Raw genomic sequence first — 22,919 nt, 5'->3', positions numbered from 1 at the left:
CATCTCTCACTGTGATCTACACTGGACTAAGGAGGTTAGTGGTGGGTTTGAAGGCAGACACACGGTTCAGGCTATCTGATGCCTAAAAATGAAGAGAGGGGGTATTCGGCCTGCGGATTTCCAGCAACTCAGTCTACGGATTGTATAGAGTGAAAAACACAGCATCAAATGCACTTTAAGCAATCTCAATTCAAATAGGGAATACGAATGGCCTATTTCCTTCAACTGATCTGATCATCAGGATTGTTATCAAAAGGTGAAATAATGAAGATATTTGGTCGCTTGGAATACTTGCTGGTAAGTAATAGGACTTTGTGTAATAGAGGTAATGCTTTTTCTAGGTCAGTAATGATTAATATTGCAATGGCAGGCTAAGCCTCATGCGCAATGTATTATTCTATGTTATTTTTTTAATAGCCTATTTGTTTTGTGTATTCGTTAGTATCTTTTTTCGCTACAATGTTTGTGCTGCCCAGCCAGCTGATGGTTTGTGTCTGTCTGTAATTTGTACAGTAAGATGACCCTGTGCCCACTGTTAATTTGTTTTACAAGTTGCAGTTCTGCCTGTTTGAATGCCTGATGCTCCTGGGAGTGGTTGTAGCACAGGTCTTGCTTGTAAAAAAAAATATCCCTGAAGGTGTCATAGCAACAGTGCATAGTGATTATATGGAAATGCAGCATTTAATTGGAAATATTGTTTTATTGATCCACCGAGCATCACTGCAGACATCCTCACATGATGCCTCTCACCATCTTTAACCCCTTAAGGACACGTGACATGTCATGATTCCCTTTTATTCCAGAGGCTTGGCCCTCAAGGGGTTAAATCTGATTGGCAGTGGGTATTTTTAGAGATTCTTCCCAGGCCCTTTTCCAAGACTAATATTAATTAAAAGATATGTGGTTTGGACATTTTTTTTTCAGGACATGCACTTAAATATGCATTTGGGAATCAAACATTTATTAAAATTAAACAATTGTCTAAAATACTTCAAATTGCACTAATTAAGATGCAAAGGCTGAATGTTTGACATTTTACATCTGCTGATTTTCTGTAAAAACTAGCAAGCAACCATCTCTTTATTTTACTGCAAATTGCAACGGCCAGTTAAACCCTAGAATCATACATATTTGGGTCTTGCACATAAATTGCTTTGAAAATGGCCGTTCACTTACAACAAGTATATTTTACCTCCTTAACCGTAATGCTGTTCTACTGATCAACAACACTTTGTTTTAACCCCTTAAGGACCCAACTTCTGGAATTAATGGGAATCATGACATGTCACACATGTCATGTGTCCTTAAGGGGTTAAAAGATAAAACCAAAGATTGCTACACCTTTCATAGGCATGTCCTCTTTTTATCATAATGTTATTTATTGAGCAATAATTTTATTGAGTTCAAATTAAAGTACTTTAGCATAGGCTGCTGTATAGAACCCTCGAGTTTGTATGAATTCCATTGCTTGTCAAGTCCTTTTATTTCTTTTTTTTCTCACGATGTTCCAGTCTCCTACAATTTTTTTGGGGAGTGAGCAAACTTTTTCTGCGTGTTATCGTCTAAAACGTTTCTTTGTGGAAGCTTTACTGGCATCATTTAGGCGATTTCACGTGTGTGTTCGCAGGGAATCTGTTACCATATTGTGTGGCCTCTCCGGCATTGAGTACGTTGGCATGGAAACAATTGTGGTGTCACCGATGGAAGGCCGAGAGAGTATTCAAAATAAACGCATGATGTGTTAACCCCTGAAGTGCTGGTCTTTACTTAAAAATTGTGACCATTTCATGGTGATTTTTTTCCAAACCATCAATCTGCCACCGAAAATAGAGTTCTGAAAACCTGAAAGGACTTAGTGATTTGAATTATATATTGTTACTGTACTTTTACAAGCCAGAAGACCACATGCACTCAGATCCTACAGTCACAAATTATTAATTTCTCCTTTAAGGGGGATGCATATGTGAAACTTTTTATTGGATGGCACTGATATGAAGCTAACCGTAGTATACATTTAAGTTTTTAGTGTTTTATGGAAGTATGTGCATTATTATTATTTAACTGTGGTCAATGGGCAAAGAATTTCATGCTGAATGTTTTATCAGAGACCTGTATGTTTGAAAAGTCATGTTCTATAAAACAGTGATTTTTTTATTTTTATTTTTAAAGAGCATTGCAGATCCTTACACTATGTTCTTATATTTGGTTTTTTATTAAAGGAACACTATAGTCACTTAAATTACTTTAGCTAAATAAAGCAGTTTTAGTGTATAGATCATTTCCCTGCAATTTCACTGCTCAATTCACTGTCATTTAGGAGTTAAATCACTTTGTTTCTGTTTATGCAGCCCTAGCCACACCTCCCCTGGCTATGATTGACAGAGCCTGCATGAAAAAAAAAAATGGTTTCACTTTCAAACAGATGGAATTTACCTTAAATAATTGTATTAACATAGCAGGGGATAAGAAAATCTTAATTAAATTTACAGGAAGTGTTTATGGAAGGCTGTGCAAGTCACATGCAGGGGGGTGTGACTAGGGTTCATAAACAAAGGGATTTAACTCCTAAATGGCAGAGGATTGAGCAGTGAGGCTGCAGGGGCATGTTCTATACACCAAAACTGCTTCATTAAGCTAAAGTTGTTCAGGTGACTATAGTGTCCCTGACTTTTTTATATCGCAGTGAAATCCGAGTTGGTTTGTATTGTGCGCAATCACGCATATATACTCGAGAACCCCAACTGACTTATTCTGTCCATATTCTTATCAGAATACAGTTAAAAGGACACAGCTAACATAAAAATACAGCTTTACATTTTACAAGGCTACTTAAAATCACGTTTCTTGGCAAACAAATTTGGGGATTCAGTTACACCATATGGTCATATTGTGTTAAGCCCACCACTACGTCACATGTTACCAGTAGACAATCAATGGCTTAGTCATGTCTGTCCCTATGGGATCACCTTACTGATTAATTAACAGATTCCCCTCTGGCACAATATAAACTGGATATTCTGGCAGGCAATATACCTCTAAAGGTGTCATCATTTATCACAATCAGATAAAGACGTGCTATTTGATGACAAGAGAAGATGTGTACACGCTGCTGGCTTTAAAGTTGTATTTAACTTCATAAGTCACAGTAAGCTGGTACAAATACAAGTACCGTATGTTAGAAGAAAGAATTGGATCAGGGTTATTTCTAAGTATATGAATCAGGAGTAATCATATATAGAGCTTTCATAGGGCAATTGGATATAGAGGTTCTGCGTATTGGCTAGTCTGTTGCAGAAGCTCAAAGCACAGGTCAAGAACAGTGTTTTGACAACATAATGCTTCTCAATTACTTTCTAATGCACAGCAATGGCTAAAACGTGTGAGAGAGTGTGTTTAAATGCTCATGTTCAAATAACATTATAATTGTTTTAATTCAATGAATTGTTTTGTAACACTTTAATATTTTGTAAACGTAAAGGCATTACTGGATCCCGACCAGAACATTTAGTGCACCTTTCCTCTTACCAATAGAAATCTTACTGTTACTAACAGAAAATCAATGGCTTAATCATGACCATCCCTGTGGGATCCCCTTCCTGATTCATTAACAGATTTCCCTCTGGCACAATGTAAATTCTACGTGCTGCCAAGCAATATACCTTAAAGGCTGTATACTCTGTAGTACTTGATTAATTGGACAGGTTTACGTGTGGATGGGACACAATGAAAAACATTCACTGGAATAAAGGAAAAGGAAGCTCTGTAATGCGGTCTACTCTAGCCTACCAGTTGTTATGGTGTTTGTAGTGCTGCGCCCCGCCCCCCCAGTGTAAGCAATCACTGTGGTTACATGAACACTATAAGCACCACAACCACTGCCAAGAGTGCCCTGGCACCCATCATCCCCCAAATGTAAGTAGGCAAATCATTTAGTAGTTAATGCTTTACTTCTTACTTTGGGTCTGCCGGGCACACTACCTCCTTTCAGCCAGAAGTGAGATCGGAAGTGCACTGTAGTGGTTATGGTGTTTGAAGTGTTCCGTTAAAAATGGTTTAGCGACTTACTTAGGTTTTCCCGGGCACTCAACTCTGACTCCTGTGGAGCTTCTAGTAACACTACTGAGTGAAGGCGATTCATTGGCTGGAACCATTAACTGAGCCTTCCCAGCCAATGAGCACCTTCCTTAGCATTCTTAAATGATTTCACTTCTTACATTGGGGGGCGCCTGGTCACTTCTGGCACCATAACCACTTCCAGTGAGTATGGTGTTTGGAGTGTCCCTTTAAGAGTTATGTAATTGCATATTTACTCTAGGACTTGGTCTACCATGGTAGTAGCCAACGAGTCTGGCAGATGTTAACTTCGACTCCCATAATTCTTAGCTAAGCTTTGATCGGCTTCAGTTTGGCAGGGAATCATGGGAATAGTAGTTAACAACAGTTGGAGGACTTTTTCTATCTCCCAAGTACTAAAGAATACAATTACAATACTTGTAAAGCGGTTTATGTTGTTTGAGAACTTCGCTCAGTGAGAAGGATGGTTCAGAGAACAAACTATCAGGAGGTCACAATCAGATAATTAATTAATCTAAATCCAATTATGGTACATGCAAGCTGTGCAGGTATGTTTTGTCTTTGATTAACCAATTATCCTAATGTTTAGTCCTACTAAAACAATAGGTGTAAATCCACTTAACATTGTTGCTTTTCCTACTCTAGGGATCATAAATGGTTGTTTGCATTTGCATAGTTTAACACCACCCTCTGTTACAGAGTTACTTTGCAGATAATTATATTATTGTGATGTTTTCAAGACCTGGACAATAATTGTTTTAAAGTGTAGTTTGCAACTGTTGTGTGAGGCTGGGTATTAAACTATGGTCTGTAAATAGTTACCTAAATAGTATTTATATCATATATATATGGGCAAAGGTGAAGAACCTTAAGCTGTTGTTGAACTACAACTTCTATGATGCTTTGCCAGCCTTAATGGGATCTTATAGTGCCAGGAAAACAGAGCTGTTTTTCCTGGCACTATAGGGTTAATAGGTCCTCCTCTCCCTCGCGCCCACCCTCCCGGGGGGCTGAAGGGGTTAAAACCCCTTCAGCCACTTACCAGAATCCAGCTCCGATGTCCCTCGGGGCATCAATTATCAATGCATCATTTTTTTTCAAAGCTTTCCTATGGGGAAAATCTGACGCTGGAGGTCCATGAGGACGTCCAGCATCAGATAACGGACCAAAAGTCCATTTGCATTCCGGAAACCCTCCAGTGGCAGTCTGTTAGACAGCCACAGAGGGCAGACCTAGAGCTCTGGAATTGCAATGTTTTACATTGCAGCACTAAGTGCAAATGGGACACAGCACCCAGACTACTTCAAGTAGCTGAAGTGGTCTGGGTGCCTACAGTGTCCCTTTAAGGACCAATGATGGACTATGTCGGAATAGCAAGCTGTTCTTTAAGGATCCTATTCTATGTAATAATCTTCTCAATTCTCATATGGACAGTAGAGCGGTACCAATGTTAAATAATCAGGGCGTTCTTTATTGGCATACAGTCTTTGGAGGCCATGTTGTTATGCCTGCATAATGTAGTTTTATTGTACGAGGGGTAAGGATCCTACTTCCTGGCCACCCTATAGAAAGAGAAACACCAACAGGATTATTCAGTCAGAATTCAATGTAAATATAAACTTTATGGCCAAAGTAGCTGATTTTTCCAGTTCAACAACTTTGTACCTTAACCCCTTAAGGACACATGACATGTGTGATATGTCATGATTCTCTTTTATTCCAGAAGTTTGGTCCTTAAGGGGTTAAGTTTGAAATTCACAGAGAATTCAGTTTGAATTCCCAGCAATATTCACTTTATTGAATTATCCACAGTGCTAGATAGCTCCAGCTACATCTCGGATAGAACACTCAATTATTTGAGTGAGTGCTGTCAATGGACCTGATTGGTCTTGCTTCCTACTCAGAGTTTTAGTTCTAAAGGCTATTTTGGTTAATGAACCCACTTTTAGACATGGCATTTGTACGTCATCCTCTCCCATGCATGGTAACTTGGCTGTAGTTCCTAAAGAAATCTTACTGGGACACAAAGCTTACACTGCTTATTATTAGGTTTCTGGAGTATATTAATATCTAAATATCGGGGGGCTGGAGGGGACTAAAAACGAAGGATACAGGATCTGCCATGTTTTACTGTACATATATCAATCCTACATGTTGCCTGAGGGAAATCCATTATCACAGTAGGCATTCCAAAGGAACCATCCAGATTTAATTAATTGATTTACTGGGAGGAATACATTAAGATCCTTCTTGTGATCATGTAAAACACTTGATAAAATAAGTTTGTTTGAGATAATACAGGGTATCACTTTTCATGTAACCGCTTGTAGAGGTGATATGGGTCCAGAAGATCACAATGACTCTGAATACCCTAGGGCAGGCTTCTCCAAACTCTGGCCCTCCAGATGTTTCTGAACTAAAACACCCATGATTCTGTGAATTAAATATATAGCCAGGGAATCATGGGAGTTATAGTTCAGCAATATCTGGAGGAAAGCGTTTCTAAGAAAATTATGTTTAAACTGACAACTTTATAAAATATTGGTAATTTTACGAGTGGACTGTGCCTAATATTGTTGCCTTTTAAGCTGTCCTACTCTTTAAATATACGTATTTCTCCCCCAAATACTATAAACGGTTTGTCGAAAGCTGATTTTTGTTGTTGACAAATTCCACCTTGTCGATTGTTGTATTTAAAATAAAAATAAAAAATAAATTAAACCCTGCACAGCTATTTACCTATCTGTTTTGAGATCTCTCCTTATCATACACTGCTAGCCTCCATCCCCCATGGGGTCTGGGGGAAATGTTACAACTAAATCAAAGGTAACTCTTCCCAGAAAAACTATAATAGACAGTAGTAGCAGGTCTGTTTAAACATTGCCCACATGTCTAGTCTAAGTAATGCCAAGCAACCACTTCATCTACAGGAAATAAATACATTACCTTCACCGTGACTTGTTCAATATTAAGTTAATAAGATCTCAGCTAAAAAAATTCTCATGCATCCTTCTGCTTTTATTTTAGGATTTCTCCTACGATGATTCTAAGGCCGAATTCAATGTTGATGCTCCCAATGGAGTTGTGATGGAAGGATACCTCTTCAAGAGGGCCAGCAATGCATTCAAAACGTGGAATCGGTGAGTTGATCTGAGTGCAAGTAGGGGAAGATTAGTGGTGGGAACTCATTGATAAAACTATGGTGTGAGTGTATTCATAAAGTTATGCATACTCTCAATCTATGTAGAAGAATGGAAGCCTTTGAGGTTTCTTCTTAATAACTGTCCTGATTGAATCCATTTGGTGTGTGTACTATGTGGGAATATCCATACATTTGCTCAAGACTGTAAGCTGGTTTGAGCAGGGCCCTCATCTACCTATTGTTCCTGTGTCACTGCGTAACTGTCTCGTTTATTGTAAATATACCCCTTTTATAATATTGTAAAACGCTGCAGAATTAGTTGGCGCTATATAAATACCAATAATAATAATTAACAATTTAGTTTTAGATAATACAGCAATCTTGGTTTTAGATAATAAAAAGCATTTAACGCAGAACATGATGTAAGTTTAAAGGACCACTCTAGTGCCAGGAAAACATACTCGTTTTCCTGGCACTAGAGTGCCCTGAGGGTGCCCTCACCCTCAGGGACCCACTTCCGCCGGGCTCTGGGGGGAGGAAGGGGTTAAACTTACCTCTTTCTCCAGCGCCGGGCGGGGAGCTTTCCTCCTCCTCTCCTTCTTCCTTGCGACGTCATCGGCTGAATGCGCATGCGCGGCAGGAGCCGCGCTCGCATTCAGCCGGTCGCATAGGAAAGCATTTACAATGCTTTCCTATGGACGCTTGCGTGCTCTCACTGTGATTTTCACAGTGAGAAGCACGCAAGCGACTCTAGCGGCTGTCAATGAGACAGCCACTAGAGGTTTTGGAGGCTGGATTAACCCTCAGTATAAACATAGCAGTTTCTCTGAAACTGCTATGTTTATAAAAAAAAAAGGGTTAATCCTAGAAGGACCTGGCACCCAGACCACTTCATTAAGCTGAAGTGGTCTGGGTGCCTAGAGTGGTCCTTTAATGCATGTTCTACGGTTCCACCCTGCTATATAGATGTAACATGGAGAATGCAATACATTTAAATTCCAAATTTAGTTCTTAAATACAGTTTTTTAAAAATAAAATATTTATCTTTGTAACATAGCAATTTTCTATTTTTATAATAGGCGATGGTTCTCTATCCAGAACAGCCAACTTGTTTACCAGAAGAAATTGAAGGTGAGTTTGGTGGAAAAACTATGGGTAACTTAGTCCGTAAGCTACAAAACAATTGAAATATCAATGCAAGGTTCTTGTACCGTTATGTTTTTTTTTGTTTATTATTGTGTGATAATTGTAACTTATTCATTCGTTAACTGTGCTCTTGTGTAATTAATGTTCCCGTTTTCAGGTATTAATCATTTTAGCAGTAAGCGTAGATGAGAACACATACATGCTGTCGTTGTGCCCGTTTTGCTGTAGCAGTGATAAGAGGCTTTGTTTAGATTGGGAAGTTTAAGATTATTTCTGTTTGTGGCAGGATGTCCTGACCGTGGTGGTGGAGGATTTAAGACTGTGTACGGTGAAGCCATGTGAAGACATTGAAAGGAGATTTTGCTTTGAAGTCGTCTCACCCTCCAAGTAGGTTTAGTATTTTTTTTTTTTTAAATACTTTATTTTTGCATCCTGTCGGACAAAGAGGAATGATAACATTGCATAGGCTTACGCAGAAGCCACAAAATATATATAAATGTTTAGGAATAACATCCATGAAAACTGTACATAAACTTCAAAAAATGTCACATGCGGCTTGATGTCGTCACTGTCTCTGTCCACCAGGGGATTTTTTCTTTTTATAGATCCGCAACATATCGTGGTGATGATACCAATTGAAGAAAGAAACAACCGTGGAACATAAAATATTATATATAACCACATGCATTGTAACCTGATAGGGTTGCCTCATCCCGTAGTAGAAGGGGTTTACCCTGGCGCACCTTGCCTTGTGCCTATCATGTAGAGCAATTCAAGTGTAAAGTGCGATTAGGGTCATGTTGCGTGGTGGTACATCGTTGTTGTATACCGTATGTATAAAAAACTTAAGGAGATTATGAGTGAAGAGAAAAGAAAAAAGGAAAGAGAAAAAAAGGGGGGGCAAGAAGGAAGGGGAGGGAGAGGGGGCATGGGGTAGATGGGGAGGGTCGTATGCAACGTCTCAGAGCAGCTCGGCAATGATCGTACTTTTTATCGGTGTGTGTTGTTCTAGGCGGTGACCGGGAGTACATAGCCATGCCATGGTTCCCATACTCTGTCAAATTTTGGTGTGGTGCCTTTCAATCTGGCCGTCAGACTATCCATTAAGTGTACCTCTTTTACGTTGCCTATTACTCTCTGGGTGGTGGGTAAGTCTGTTTGGAGCCACGTTTGTGCCATCGATCTCCTAGCTGCCAGTGTAATTTTATGGAGTAATGTTTGTTCAACTCTTGTCCAATTATCTACTGGTCTGTTCAGGAGGTACGTCCAAGGGTTGAGGTCAGGTGCCTTATGGAATATTCCATTAACTAAGTGATTGATCTTAGCCCAGAATGCCTGAGCTTTGGGGCAATCCCACCACATGTGAAGGTATGTACCCTTGTGTCCGCAATCCCTCCAACAGTCGTCAGTGGGTGTCTGGCCCATGCGGTGTAGTGTAACTGGGGTGGTGTACCACCTGAACATTGTTTTGTAGGATTGCTCCTGCAGTGTGACACTTATAGATACCTTATGGTTTGCTTCCCATATGTCCCTCCATTCCTCACCCTCTAGTACCTCTCCCAGGTCTCTTTCCCACGCCTCCGTATATGTCAGTGGTCCCCACTCTTTTGATTCCGAGCATATGTGTGCATACATGGTGGTAATTAAGCCTTTTCGTGTATACTCATTCAGACACATTCTTTCATAGAATGTTAGAGGGGCGGTTGCTGCCTGTCGAACGTCAGTCTGTTGAACGTAGTCTCTTATCTGTAAATAACGGAAGAAGTCTGCTGGGGTGAGGTGTGTTCGCTGTCGGAGTATGTCAAAGGGGACTAGTTTCTTTTGTTCATACATATGGCAGATTCTCTGAATACCTGCCGTCTCTATGTTAGCGAAGTCCCTAGCTGCTATGCCTGGGGGGAAATCCCTGTTCCTCAGTATAGGGGTCATGGGTGAGTGCCTAGATGTTAAGTTATATTTGTGGGCATACGTGTCCCATATGGTTAGGGAGTTCAGTATAGCTGGGCAAGTCGTCCTCAGGATAGGCCTGTCTTCTTTGCGCACCCACATGTGATACTGCGGGAGGTCGGCCCCTGTCATAAGTGACTCTAGGTCTACCCACCTTCTAACCTCTAGGGGAGAATGCCACATAGCGATCTGTGCCAAATGCGCCGCCAGGTAGTAGGAGTAAAGGTGTGGCAGGCCCAGCCCTCCTCTTTGTTTCTGTCTATATAGTACATTTCTGGATATCCTGTGCCTGCGGTTGTGCCAAATGAAATCGCCTATTGCCTTCTGGAGGTGTGCCAGATCTGATTTGAGTAGTCTGACAGGTAACGCCTGAAAGAGAAACAGTATTCTCGGTAGGATGTTCATTTTTACTGTGTGGATGCGCCCTATCCAGGATATGGGTTTGTCTTGCCAATTGTCCATGTCATGTATGAGTGTCTTAATCAAAGGGGTATAGTTCAGATGGTGTAGATTTTTTGGGTCTGCAGGCAGGCGTACTCCTAGGTACTTAAGATGGTCACGTACTATCGGAATGTTGTGAGTTTCCTGTATGGTCGTTATGTCCTCCGTTGTCATACCGAGCGGGAGGGCACTTGATTTATCCAGGTTCGCCTTGTAGCCGGAGAAGGCCCCGAACTGTGTCAGAAGGCCTCTGAGTGCCGCCATGGATGCTATGGGGTTCGTGAGGGTCAACAGAACATCATCCGCGTAAGCGGAGGCGAGAAACTCTTGACCCGCTACGTTGATCCCTGTAATCAGGGGGTGTCGTCGCATGGCTTGCATGAGTGGCTCAAGCGACAGCACAAACAGGAGGGGGGAGAGGGGACAGCCTTGTCTGGTTCCGTTCTTCAGAAAAAAGGGTTGGGGTCCAGCTCCCGTCATCCTAATTTGTGCAGAAGCATGATTGTACATGGCCCTGATTGATGTCACGTAACGTTCGGGGAAGTTCAGGTGTTTCAGTAGGTCGAAGAGGTATGGCCACTCGACCCTGTCAAAGGCCTTCTCCGCGTCCAGCGAGACCAGTAGTGTGGGGGTGGTAGAGGCCCTCTGACGCCATATGAGATTGATATTTCTCCGGGTATTTTCAAATAGCTGTCTATCTGGTACGAACCCCACCTGGTCTGGGTGGATCAGAGTTTTTAACACTGGGTTTAATCGGTCTGCTAGAATCTTCGCCAGTATCTTAATATCTTGATTAATCAGCGAAATGGGTCTATAGTTGTCAGGGAGTAGTGGATCCTTGCCAGGTTTCTGGAGGAGTATTATGTTAGCAAGTGACATACTGCTTTCCGTGTTGCCGCCCTCCATGAGGTCGTTAAACACTCGCGCTAGGTGTGGGGATAGTTCCTCTTTAAAGGACTTGTAGTACGTCCCATCAAAGCCGTCCGGTCCCGGTGCCTTGTTACCTTTCAGGCCTGCTATAGCCCTATCTACTTCCTCCCTTGTTATAGCTTCGTCAAGGAGCTGTGCCGATGCCGTCGAGAGTTTTGGTAGGTCGAGATCCTGCACAAAGTTGTGCATTTGCATGTCAGCTTCTTCCTGAGACGTTTGAGACCGGGGCGTGTGGTTGTACAGTTTTTTATAATAGTCGGTGAATACCTGTGCCACCTCTGCTGGGGTGTTTTTTATCGTTCCATCCCTGTGTTTAATCGCAGTGATTGGGGCCCGGTTTTGCCTTGGTCTCAGGGTTCTGGCCAATAAGGTGTCCATTTTGTTTGAGTGTTCGTAATACGTTCTCTTGGTCCAATTAAGGGCCCTTATGGTGTCATCCATCAGTACAGCGGTTAAGGATCGCCTGATCCCTTGCACTTGCTCTGTGAGTTGGGGGGTTGGAGCGGTTTTATGTCTCTGCTCTGCTTTCCTCAGTTCTCCCAGTAGTCTGTGCACCTCTTTGGCCTTGTGAGCTTTCTTTCTCGTTGCAAGTTTAATGCATGTGCCCCTGATCACGGCTTTATGGGCCGCCCATACCGTGTTTGAGGCAACATCAGCCGTTTCGTTTTCGTTGAAGTAGTTTTGTATGTCGGCGCGTATTTCAGCTTTGGAGCCCTCGTCGCGTAACAGGTGTGGGCTCATCCTCCAGTTCCATGGTGCTGCTGCGCACAGGTGATCCAGCGTCAGGGTGACTTCGGCATGGTCCGACCATGTAATAGAACCGATTGCGGTCTCTTTTACCTTTGCCATGCTTGTATCGTTAACGAGGAAATAGTCAATCCTCGAGTAGGTACCGTGCGGTGCGGAATAAAAGGTGTAGTCGAGTTCTCCAGGGTGCTGGGCCCGCCACACGTCAATCAGGTTGGTGTTTTGGAGAAAACCATGTAGCATTCTGTCCTGACCCCCCCTGCCCTGTGACCTCTGGATGCCCGTCTTGGTGCTTCTGTCAATTGCTGGACACGGTGCGGCATTGAAGTCGCCCCCCATGATTAACATACCGTATGGTAGGGCCTTAATTTTATCCGTCATTGTCTCCCAGAATGTTGCGTCTGGTAAGTTAGGGGCATACACATTGATTATGTGTACTGAATGGGAGTACAGCGTCCCTGACAGTATGATGTACCTGCCTTCCGTGTCTATGTCTGTGGAACGTATTTGGATCGGGCACCTGTTGTGTATTAAGATAGCCACCCCATTGTGTTTGCGATGAGATCTAGCCTCATAGGAGGTAGGGTAAGTACGGTCTCTAATGCGAAGCGTCGTGTTTTGAGAAATGTGTGTCTCCTGAATGAGTGCTACGTCAGGATTGTGCCGTTTGATCTCCCTAAGCATGAGGCGTCTCTTTCTAGGGGCGTTCAAGCCTTTAACATTTATGGAAAGCAGTTTTAGAGCCATATTTGTTGCGGTGTTTGCCGCTCGTCTCCCGTTAGTGGGCTCCCTATCCGATCGTCCCTAATGCCATAAGAGATACCGATCATAAGTGTTATGAGGAGTGCCTCCGCCTCTGAGACTATCGCATACCGGAGGGGGGGGGGTAGGAATGAGGATATGTAGAGGGGGGGAGAGAGAGACAAGGGTAAAGAGAAAAGAGAAGAAAAAAGGAATAAAAATAAAAAAGACTGGACTTGCTAGTCGCCAGTTCTATGTGGGGTGTCGTCCTCGCGTCCACGGTTAGTACCCAGCCGGGTACCATACGGACTTCGGGTTACAAAGCCGTGGCGGAGCCGCACCGCTTTAAAAGCTATATGTCAGTTTGGTGTGTGCGTCCCTTGTATGTGTATATGCGTCCCAGGTTGCGTGATTCCGTGGGGCTGAGAGGCAAGGAGCTGTAACTCCGGGGGGGGGGGGGGACCCCCAGCACATGAGGGGGAGTGGAACAGTGATCTAGCGTTAACAATTACATTTATCCAGCGGGGGAGTGCTGTACTATCAGTGTAAGTACTTGTATCTTAACTAGCTATTTAGTCAAGGAGCGTATTGGGTCATCCCTGCTAACACATCTGGGTGGGGTAGTTGCCTGTTGCGGGGCTATACAGCGTGTATAAGTAGGCAATACATTTAGGCTCTCATGCAGGTGGATCAGAAATAGCAAATACATGCACTTAACATAGATATGGTACATACATTACATTACTACCCCCATCCCCCCATCATCCGGGCACCCCCTCCCTCTCCTCCGGGCCACGGGGCTAGCCCCTAGGCCTGATTACCCTAGTACACCTATAGTTGTTCCAAGCTCAGCTGGGAGATGCCCTTTCCGTGGGGCGCAAGGGTATTAAAAGGAGCGGGGGGGGGGGGGGGGGGGTGGGTGGGTAAACTCCCTGCACGTGACCAGGGTCTCAGGGGGAGGGGATGCTGTCGCGGGAAGAGGAGCACTGACCCAGAAGCATCTTTAACGTTTGCAGTCACCCAGCTGAAAAGCACTGTACAATCAGCAAAACCGTTTGAACATTTATAAACCATTTAGGCAATAAGAGGTGGGAGATTCCCATAACTTTCCCCCAGGGTCGTCTACGCTACCCTCCTTATATGCTTGGGTGGGGCGTTTGGCCACTCCTGGGGCACCTAGCGTAGGTCCGTAGGCTATGCGGCTCCCATGCATGCAGATCATAACTAGCGAGTACATACATATAATAAAAATACGGTGCATACATTGTCATCCCAAAGCCCGTTCTCCCCGGCCACCCCCTCCCATACACCTGAGCCGGGTCTCGTCCGGTCCTCCAAGGAGGGTAGTCGCAGGGCGCGACCTCTCATATGCAATATGTGATAAAGGGGGCTCCGTGGTCAACAGGGTCGATGGTACTTAAATCTACCACGTATGTTTTTTTTCCCCTTTTTTTTTTTTTTTTTGTTCTTTTTTTGTCTTATTTACTATTTTTTGTCTTATTTACTATTTTTGTCGTGTGATCGCATAGTTTAAGAAAAAGACTGAACCTGGGGTCTGGCAGCATGGCTACGGTCTGGATCTACAGATAAACACATAAAGTATGCGGGATATAATACCATACAGAATTCTGGGTTTCATAATCAAAGACCAGTACCCCGACACCCAATCTCAGCAAACCCGGACCCCCCTTCCCCATCCCCCACCCAAATATTATTATACGGGATGTCCAGTGCTCAGTGTCAATCCCCGGTTGTCTGAAAGTGTTCTCCCACACCAATTGCTGAGATGTATTGTCCCTCTCCCAGTACCCCCCCCCCAAGTTAGCCGGTTCGGTCCCCTCCCCAGCCCCCGTTGAACTTTTTATGGACAGTCACTGTCCCTTGACGTGTATTGTGCCCCTGTACCTTACTCTCCGACGGCATACCATTCTCTCGGTAGGGGCTGTAGGGCTCCAGACTCCGTCACCATCTTGGGGATCCCCTCAGGGGCTGGTAATTCCATGGCTCGGAAGAAGGACCGTGCATCCGCCCCCGGGTGAAGGACATGTGTTCTCCCCTCCTTGAATGCCAGAAGCTTAAAGGGGTATCCCCAGGCGTATCGGATACCCGCATCCCGTAGTGACTCCGTAATGGGCCTCCAGTCTCTTCTCCTCTGTAAGGTAGTGGGCGCCAAGTCCTGGAATACAGATAGGTCAGCACCCTGGAAGGTGATCCGGGCCTCCCTGCTCCTCTTAAGGACGGCTTCTTTTGTTCGGTAATGCAGGAACCTTATAATGATGTCCCTGGGGTAGTTGGCGTCCGGCCTCCTAGCCCGCAGAGCTCTGTGGGCTCTTTCAATGTGCCATTGGTGTTCAGGGATATCAGGCAGTAGTGGTTTCAGAATTGTAGACACTATGGCTGCCACAGGGCCCTCTCCCGCGTTTTCTGGGAGGCCCCTCAGACGTATATTATTGCGGCGTGATCTATTTGCCATGTCCTCGATGGTCAATTCAGCTGCCTCCATTCTGGCTGTCAATTGATTAATCTGCGTGATGGCCGTATTATGGGCCTTCGTTGTAGTTTCAAGCCTCGTTTCCAGCCTCGTGGTGCGGTCTCCCAGGGTCTGGATTTCATCCCGGAGCAGCTTGACGGCTCGGTCTATCTCACCGGCCAAGAATGATTTTACTTCGGCAAGTGAGGTGAGTATTTGGGCTGTATCCGGAGTGCTCTGAGAACCCGCAGCATTGGTCCCGAGCGCCGGCTCCTCACCTCCTTCCTTCCCGCCGCCGCCGCCATCTTGGCGATCTGGGGTCGCAGCTCGCGTGGTGAAGAATTCTGCCATGGAGGTACCGGAGTCCTGGCCCTTTTTAGGGTACTTCTTCTGGATCCTCCTGTCCATCCCTGGGAGCAGATTAAGTTTCTTTTAGGTCAATTTAAAAGCTAATGTTTGCTAGTTAGCGGTGCGGCGGAGCGGAGCTCTAGGCAAACACGTCCAGCTCGCTCCGTGTCCAAGCCACGCCCCCAAGTAGGTTTAGTATTAATGAACTTTTCACTGACACCACTTAAAGCAGGCTTCCCCAAACTCCGGCCCCCCAGATATTGCTGAACTACAACTCCCATGATTCTCAGCCTATCTATTTCATTCATAGAATCATGGGAGTTGTAGTTCAGCAACATCTGGAGGGCCGGAGTTTGGGGAAGACTGACTTAAAGGGACACTTCCATGAACCTGGACAAATTTGATATGCATTAAAGCTCATGTTATAATAAGCTGCCTGTTTTAATATGAATGCTCAAGCTGTCATGGGAGGACGAGGGCTGGAAACCTAACTCCAATTTCTGGTCTCTGACTTCCTGAATGAATACCTGGTCATCTGATTCTCTCCCCTAAACCCCTTGTCTAAATCTCTCATTAGGAGATAACTTGCATCATTACTCATACATGAGTGGCATTACAGGAATAGTGCGCGTGCGTGGTGTTTTAATGCTTACGGATTCTCCCATAGAAAGCTATGGGAGGCCAGGAGAACTGGACAACTGATCATTTGGTAATATGTTTAGAATTCTGGTAAAGCCACGGTGGGCTGATTAGATCAGTATGGTTGTTGCTTATTCGTGTAGGACAAGGCTGGGAATCTCTACTGATGTAAAATCTGCAATGCATTTCTAGCGAGAAGAGCTGCTGTTTAGACAATACAGGCATTCACAGAAGCAAAGGAATTAGAGCAGGTCATGAATCCCTCCTGGTCCATCCATGATTCACAGAATGCGTTTCCCTGTCCAGACTTCTGCTGACAGATATTATTTTAGGAAGCCTGTGGCTTCTGTTTTACATTAAGACATCAATAATGAATCATTCTAGGCACATCTGCCCAGCTCCTCCAGCTTCTAAAGTTTTATGGCCTAATTGCCATTTGGCCTTTTCAAAGTGCATTAAAACCATCTGGTTGGAGAAACACTCTAAGGTCAAAGCTAAACTCCCACAATGCATTGCACCTTCAATGTTCGCCTTTATGTGTGGCTAGTCAGCTAGAAATTACTGTGCATGTTGCACTGTAGCACAGCCTGGTGTCTTGTACGATTATTGCAACTTATGTATCTGTTTTCATGCTGCATATTTTGGCATTTAGGGTTGCCACCTGGCCAGTATTTTGCCCAGTACAGGCGGTTTTTGAGGCTGTCTGCCCAGTACCAGTACTCAAAAAAATACTGGCCTTTTCCTCTGATGTGTGAGATAGAAATGGAGGTATGTGGTCTACAGCAGTGGAACATGTTGACTACAGTTCTATAATAGGGGGAATGCAGTCCTTAAAGGGACACTGTGGGCATCATAACCATTTCATCTCATTGAATTGGTTATAGTGCCTGGAGTCTCCTGGCATTGCCCCTCCATTCAGTGTTAAAGCATTTTCGAGCAATTTAACACTGAATGTGGGCCCCTGGCTTCCCTCAGCCCAGCCATCACTGGGGGTGTGGCTAGGGCAGAGATTAGCCACTTCCTTATAGAAATACCAATTCATATCTGAATGGTTGACTGTGATAGGCTGAAAGCGGTCAGCTGACCCGCTCGGCCAATCACTGATACACATAGTTACTCAGGCTAATGATGGCTGTAGGGAACTCTCATATAGCATTAACAAACTGTTTTACATTGCAGTTCACTGGTGCAGTCATTCCATTCAGACACCATAACCTCTTTATTAAGATGAAGCAGTTATGGTACTTACAGTGTCCATTTAAAATATTTTCATAAAACCTTCCTTTTTTTATATATTTCTGCCACTTTTCAAATGTTTTATCACAGATAGGCATAGTCAGCCCAAGGGTTCACTGGGCATCAAGGGAGATGTAATTCACCAATTACCGCCAGGCTGGGGTTAGCTGTAACTCATTACTATCCTACACCAAAATAGTCTAGGCCAACAGAGTTTTATTAATTCATTTTTCTTCATGTGCTCTTGTAGGAGCTGTATGCTTCAGGCTGACTCTGAGAAGCTTCGTCAAGCGTGGATTCAAGCTGTCCAGGCCAGCATCGCCTCTGCTTACAGGGAGACCCCAGATAACTACTACATAGAGGTAACATCTTAATAATATTACTAATATTATTCATATAGCACCAACATATTCCACAGCGCTGTATAATGGGGATTTAACGAACCATAGGCTCTTAGCATGCTGGGAAATGTAGTTTGCAACAGCTGCAGTGCCAGAGGCTACATTGTCTTTCTGTATACCGAGCATCTTTCTGTTTCTGAAGGGTATAATCTCATATGGCAGCAGTTTTTACTGGCTTATAGCCGTTTTTAACCTTCCCCATTTTTTTTTTTTTTTTTTAATGGTTCAATGTTTTACATTTCAATGATTTTTTGTGTTTAAAAGTAATCTTGTTTTCAAACAAAATGGCTTTATTTTCTTTCAAATACATCTAAATGGACTAATTTGATTAAGAAAACTCAGTCCAAATTAACTACAGGTCTTATCTGTTCCACTGACTATCTGTCCTCATTAAAACCTTTGTGTCTTTTGTTCAGAGGCTTGACAGAACGGCTTCCCCCTCCACAAGTAGCATAGACTCAGCCAGTGATTCACGCGAGCGCAACATGAAAGGAGAGAGCATCTTGCAACGGGTGCAGAGCATTGCTGGCAATGATCAGTGCTGCGACTGTGGACAGACCGATCCTCGATGGGCCAGCATCAACTTAGGGATCACCCTTTGTATTGAATGCTCAGGCATCCACAGGTAAACAGCGCAACCTACTGGCTGTGAAGTGCTACAGCAGTGAGCACTAGCTGGTGACAATGCTTATAATGCAGATTGCATGTAAAATATTCAATCCAATGTTCATATTCCTTTCACTTAAATGAGAATTCAGGTGAAGTATTTAAATGTAAGGCCAGAGTAGCTGAACTGAACGCATAGCTGAGTTTGAGATTTTTTTCCATTTCAGCTATTTTGAATTTGAAATTCACTTTGAATTCTCACTCTAGTAAATAAACCCTTTTCTATCTCACAGATTCTATAGTGGGTATATAGATACACACCTGCTACACACGCAGTGTATACGTTTAGGACAGGGTTAGGCAACCTTTAGCACTCTAGATGTTGTGGACTACATCTCATTACAGTCATAATGCCTGCGAAGCATCTGGGGAGACGTGGTCCACAACATCTGGAGTGACGAAGGTTGCCTATGCCTGGTTTAGGATATCCACTTCTATTGCTGCATAATGCTTCATACAATCATCATATGCTGCAGGATTGAAGTAAAGCATTCCTGTTATTTTACAAAGGTTCTTATTAGAGGCAGTGCCTGAAATTTGACCCAGTTTCGACATAACTCTTCTTTCTTCATAGGAGTCTTGGTGTTCACTGCTCGAAAGTTCGCTCCCTTACGTTAGATTCCTGGGAACCAGAGCTATTAAAGGTAAGTAAGGCTAATACTGTCATCTTTCACTTACCAGCTTATATTTCCTCTCAGAAGTCAAGAAATAATCCGTATGTCTATTTATTTATTTTTTTCTCTTTTCTTTCTTTCCTTCTCTTCCCGATTGTTGACTAAACCCAGCTGATGTGTGAATTAGGAAATAGTACCATAAATCAAATCTATGAGGCGAAATGTGAGCACCTAGGTCTGAAAAAGCCAACGTCGGGATGTTCTCGGTATGTATTTAACTGCTTTATTGGTATCTAACCTTTTTTTTCAAAAAAAATATATCGAACCAAAGTATCATGAAAACAAATCCACTAATACTGTTAATAGTTTTCTAACGTGTGAGCGGTCATCAGATCAGACAAGTGTACCCCACACTCCTCTTTGCTAGACACACACCAGAATGAGAAGCCCTTGATTGTTGAAGTCTCTTCCTGATCTAGAACGTGTCCTCCTAACCTTTACCTGATTTATCTATACAGATTTAGTTTTTTCTTTCATTGTCTTCTTTTAATGAATAGGTTATTCTAATACAGACTGTATTGTTGGTGCAAGCTAGCTTGTGTGTATTTTTATTTAAAAACTCATAGGGAGATGTTTATAAAAGTGTCTGAATTTGAAAAGTAAGGAGAAGTTGTGAAAGTAGAGGAATCCTTCTTGGCAATAAATGGTATCTGCAGAAACATGGGATTAGTTTCCGTGGTGATCACTCCACTTTTTTCGAATTATATCAAACATTTCCACACTTAATGATTGTAGCACAAATTAGTTTTTATTACTGTGCTAGTCCATCTTTAGATCTGCATCAATGAATAAAGATAAACCTGTATTAATTATTACGATGTGTGTGTGTGTGTATAAAATAACACAAATGTTCCTTAAGACAGGAAAAGGAAATTTGGATAAAAGCAAAGTACGTGGAGAAGAAGTTCTTGAAGAGGTTGGGCAGTGTTGAGGTGGAAAATGAAAGAAAGCCTCAGAGATGGAGTGTGAAAAAATGTCATCGTAACAACAGCACCACCAAAGTGCCCTCTGCCCGCAGGAAGTACCGACACGAGGGTGGAAATGCCTCTCCAGCCATGCTCTCCTCTGGTAGGCTTACCATTTGATTTTTTTTCTTCTTCATACAATAAGGTCAGTTCCAGGATAATAGAGGAACAAAAGCGACGTGAACAATAGCTCCTTTTTGTGTAAAAACAACCAACCTGCTATAAAACACTTAAACAAAAATGTTTTAGTATAAATTGCATGACATCAAACATACAGATATTAATTGATGTAATTGCACTAATTGCGTCTTTGTTACTGATTTTGTTGCAAAGCCAAATTGCTTCCATATATACAGATTCACATTTATTAAATGGGAAAGATTCCACTTTTTACTTCTGTGTCATTGGCATAGAGGTGTATAATGTTTAGCTGTGCTGATGGAGAAAACCCACATTGTGGTGTGCATTCTTTGAAGCCCATCCCATAATTCCATTTACAGAATTGTATCAGTAGCCTTATGAGTTTCAGCTGATCTTTTTCCCTGCACAGACCAAGGAGCTAATATTATCTTCCAATTAGGAGTTAAGTCACATTGTTTGTGTAACTCTAGTCACACCTCCCTGCCTGTTACTTGCATGGTCTTCTAAAGCACTTCCTGTAAAGAGAGATCTAATGTTTAAACTTCTTTCATTGCACAGTCTGTTTAATTTAGAATGTCTTATCTCCTGCTCTGTTAATAACTGGCTTGAGCCTATAGTAGTCTCCTGTGTGTGATTAAAGGTCAAATTAAAGAGCAGGAGATTTAAACTTCTAAAACGAGTTAACATATGATTTGAAAATGAAACCATTATTTGTGACTAACACAGAGTCAAAAGTGATTTAACTCCTAAATAGCAGATAATTGAGCAGTGAGACTGCAGGGGCATGGTCTATATACCAAAACTGCTTCATTAGGCTAATGCTGTTTTGATGCCTACTGTATTCCTTTACAAGCATCTGTTGGTCAATCACATTATGTACAAGACTTGGTGACCTGTTCTTCAAATGTCAGTGACCCATTCGGCATTTGTAGTATAATTACAGTTGTGTAATACATTTTGCATAGCACCCTAATCTTCTCAGGATCAAAGAAGTGTCCACTGAACTGGGGGATCACTGTGACATCGTCACTATATTTTACAGCTGGGGATATTCAATATTATGAGGAGTTTTTTTTAGGAGTTATTTGCCCAGGTAGGCTATTGATCACAAAAAAATATCACACAGATATTGCAGAGTTGATCACACAGATCTTTATTTTATAATTTTATAATGTGCCTCCGTTTTTTCTCCCAGCTGCAACTTTGGAGCGCAAGTTCCGTCGGGATTCTCTGTTTTGTCCAGATGAGTTGGACTCACTCTTCTCCTACTTTGACACAGGGGCTGGCCCACGCAGTAAGTATGCTGTCTTCAATCTTACATGTGCATTTAAAGGGACACTCCAGGCACCCACACTACTGCCCATTTTTATAAACTGCAATAATTACCTTGTAGGGTTAAGTCCTCCTCTAGTGGCTGTCTATTAGACAGCCACTAGAGGGACTCCCGTGTTCTTAGAACATTAAAAGTTTTAAACAATGCTGGACGTCCTCATGCTATGCATGAGGACCCCCAGCGTTGCAGGAATCTCCATAGGAAAGCCTGGGAGGTCTAATGTGTGCGCGGCCATTGCCGCGCATGCGCATTAGGTCTCCCCTGCCAGCGACTGGGGAGGAGCGTGGGCAGAACCTGACCCAGCGGCGCTGGATTCAGGTAAGTCACTGAAGGGGTTTTAACACCTTCAGCAACATGGGGTGGGTGGGAGAGGGGCATTGCAGGGTCCTGCAGTGCCAGGAAATCCGATATGTTTTCCTGGCACTGGAGAGTCCCTTTAACAAGGAATGAGGACACATCTCCAGTTTAGGATTTAAATAGAGGGATTTCTCCGGCACTTGCTAAATCTAGCTTTAATGTATTTTGGATTAAAGTTTTATGTGCAAAAGCTTAAATCTCCATTGCTACGGTTTCCAGCTCAGCATTGCTCCAATGCAGTTATCAATATTACAAAGATTTAAGAGTATGAAGTCGTTTGTCCTAGTTTTCTCCTTTACAACCAAAATTAATATAAGATTTAGTGATTGAGTTGAGCATCACGGGATAATATTCTACCACTGCGAGAATGCTCATTCACCCCGTATTCTAACTTTCTTAATGTATCTAAACGGAATGATTCTGAAAAAGTTACTTTACCATTGTTGGCTTATGAAGATTTCCATATAATGAATTCTTAATACATGGCCTTCTCATTAAAGATATAAATGTAGCTGTCCTTA

The 22,919-nt window shown here is 42.9% G+C and overlaps 1 protein-coding gene across 1 annotated transcript in view; it reads left to right on the top strand.

Moving 5' to 3' along the window:
- The window catches only part of ACAP3 (ArfGAP with coiled-coil, ankyrin repeat and PH domains 3), a 167,164-nt gene that overhangs the window by 130,873 nt on the left and 13,372 nt on the right, over positions 1 to 22,919 (top strand). The window contains exons 11-19 of the mRNA XM_063436445.1: positions 7,102 to 7,214; positions 8,296 to 8,347; positions 8,649 to 8,749; positions 18,112 to 18,223; positions 18,679 to 18,887; positions 19,503 to 19,572; positions 19,714 to 19,808; positions 20,462 to 20,670; positions 21,904 to 22,002. Of these exons, the coding sequence (XP_063292515.1) occupies positions 7,102 to 7,214; positions 8,296 to 8,347; positions 8,649 to 8,749; positions 18,112 to 18,223; positions 18,679 to 18,887; positions 19,503 to 19,572; positions 19,714 to 19,808; positions 20,462 to 20,670; positions 21,904 to 22,002 (1,060 nt within the window). The remainder of the gene's footprint in view (positions 1 to 7,101; positions 7,215 to 8,295; positions 8,348 to 8,648; positions 8,750 to 18,111; positions 18,224 to 18,678; positions 18,888 to 19,502; positions 19,573 to 19,713; positions 19,809 to 20,461; positions 20,671 to 21,903; positions 22,003 to 22,919) is intronic.

This window comes from Pelobates fuscus, chromosome 11, assembly GCF_036172605.1.
Source record: "Pelobates fuscus isolate aPelFus1 chromosome 11, aPelFus1.pri, whole genome shotgun sequence".
Lineage (NCBI taxonomy): Eukaryota > Metazoa > Chordata > Amphibia > Anura > Pelobatidae > Pelobates > Pelobates fuscus.
This window is presented reverse-complemented; position numbering and strand designations above follow the sequence as displayed.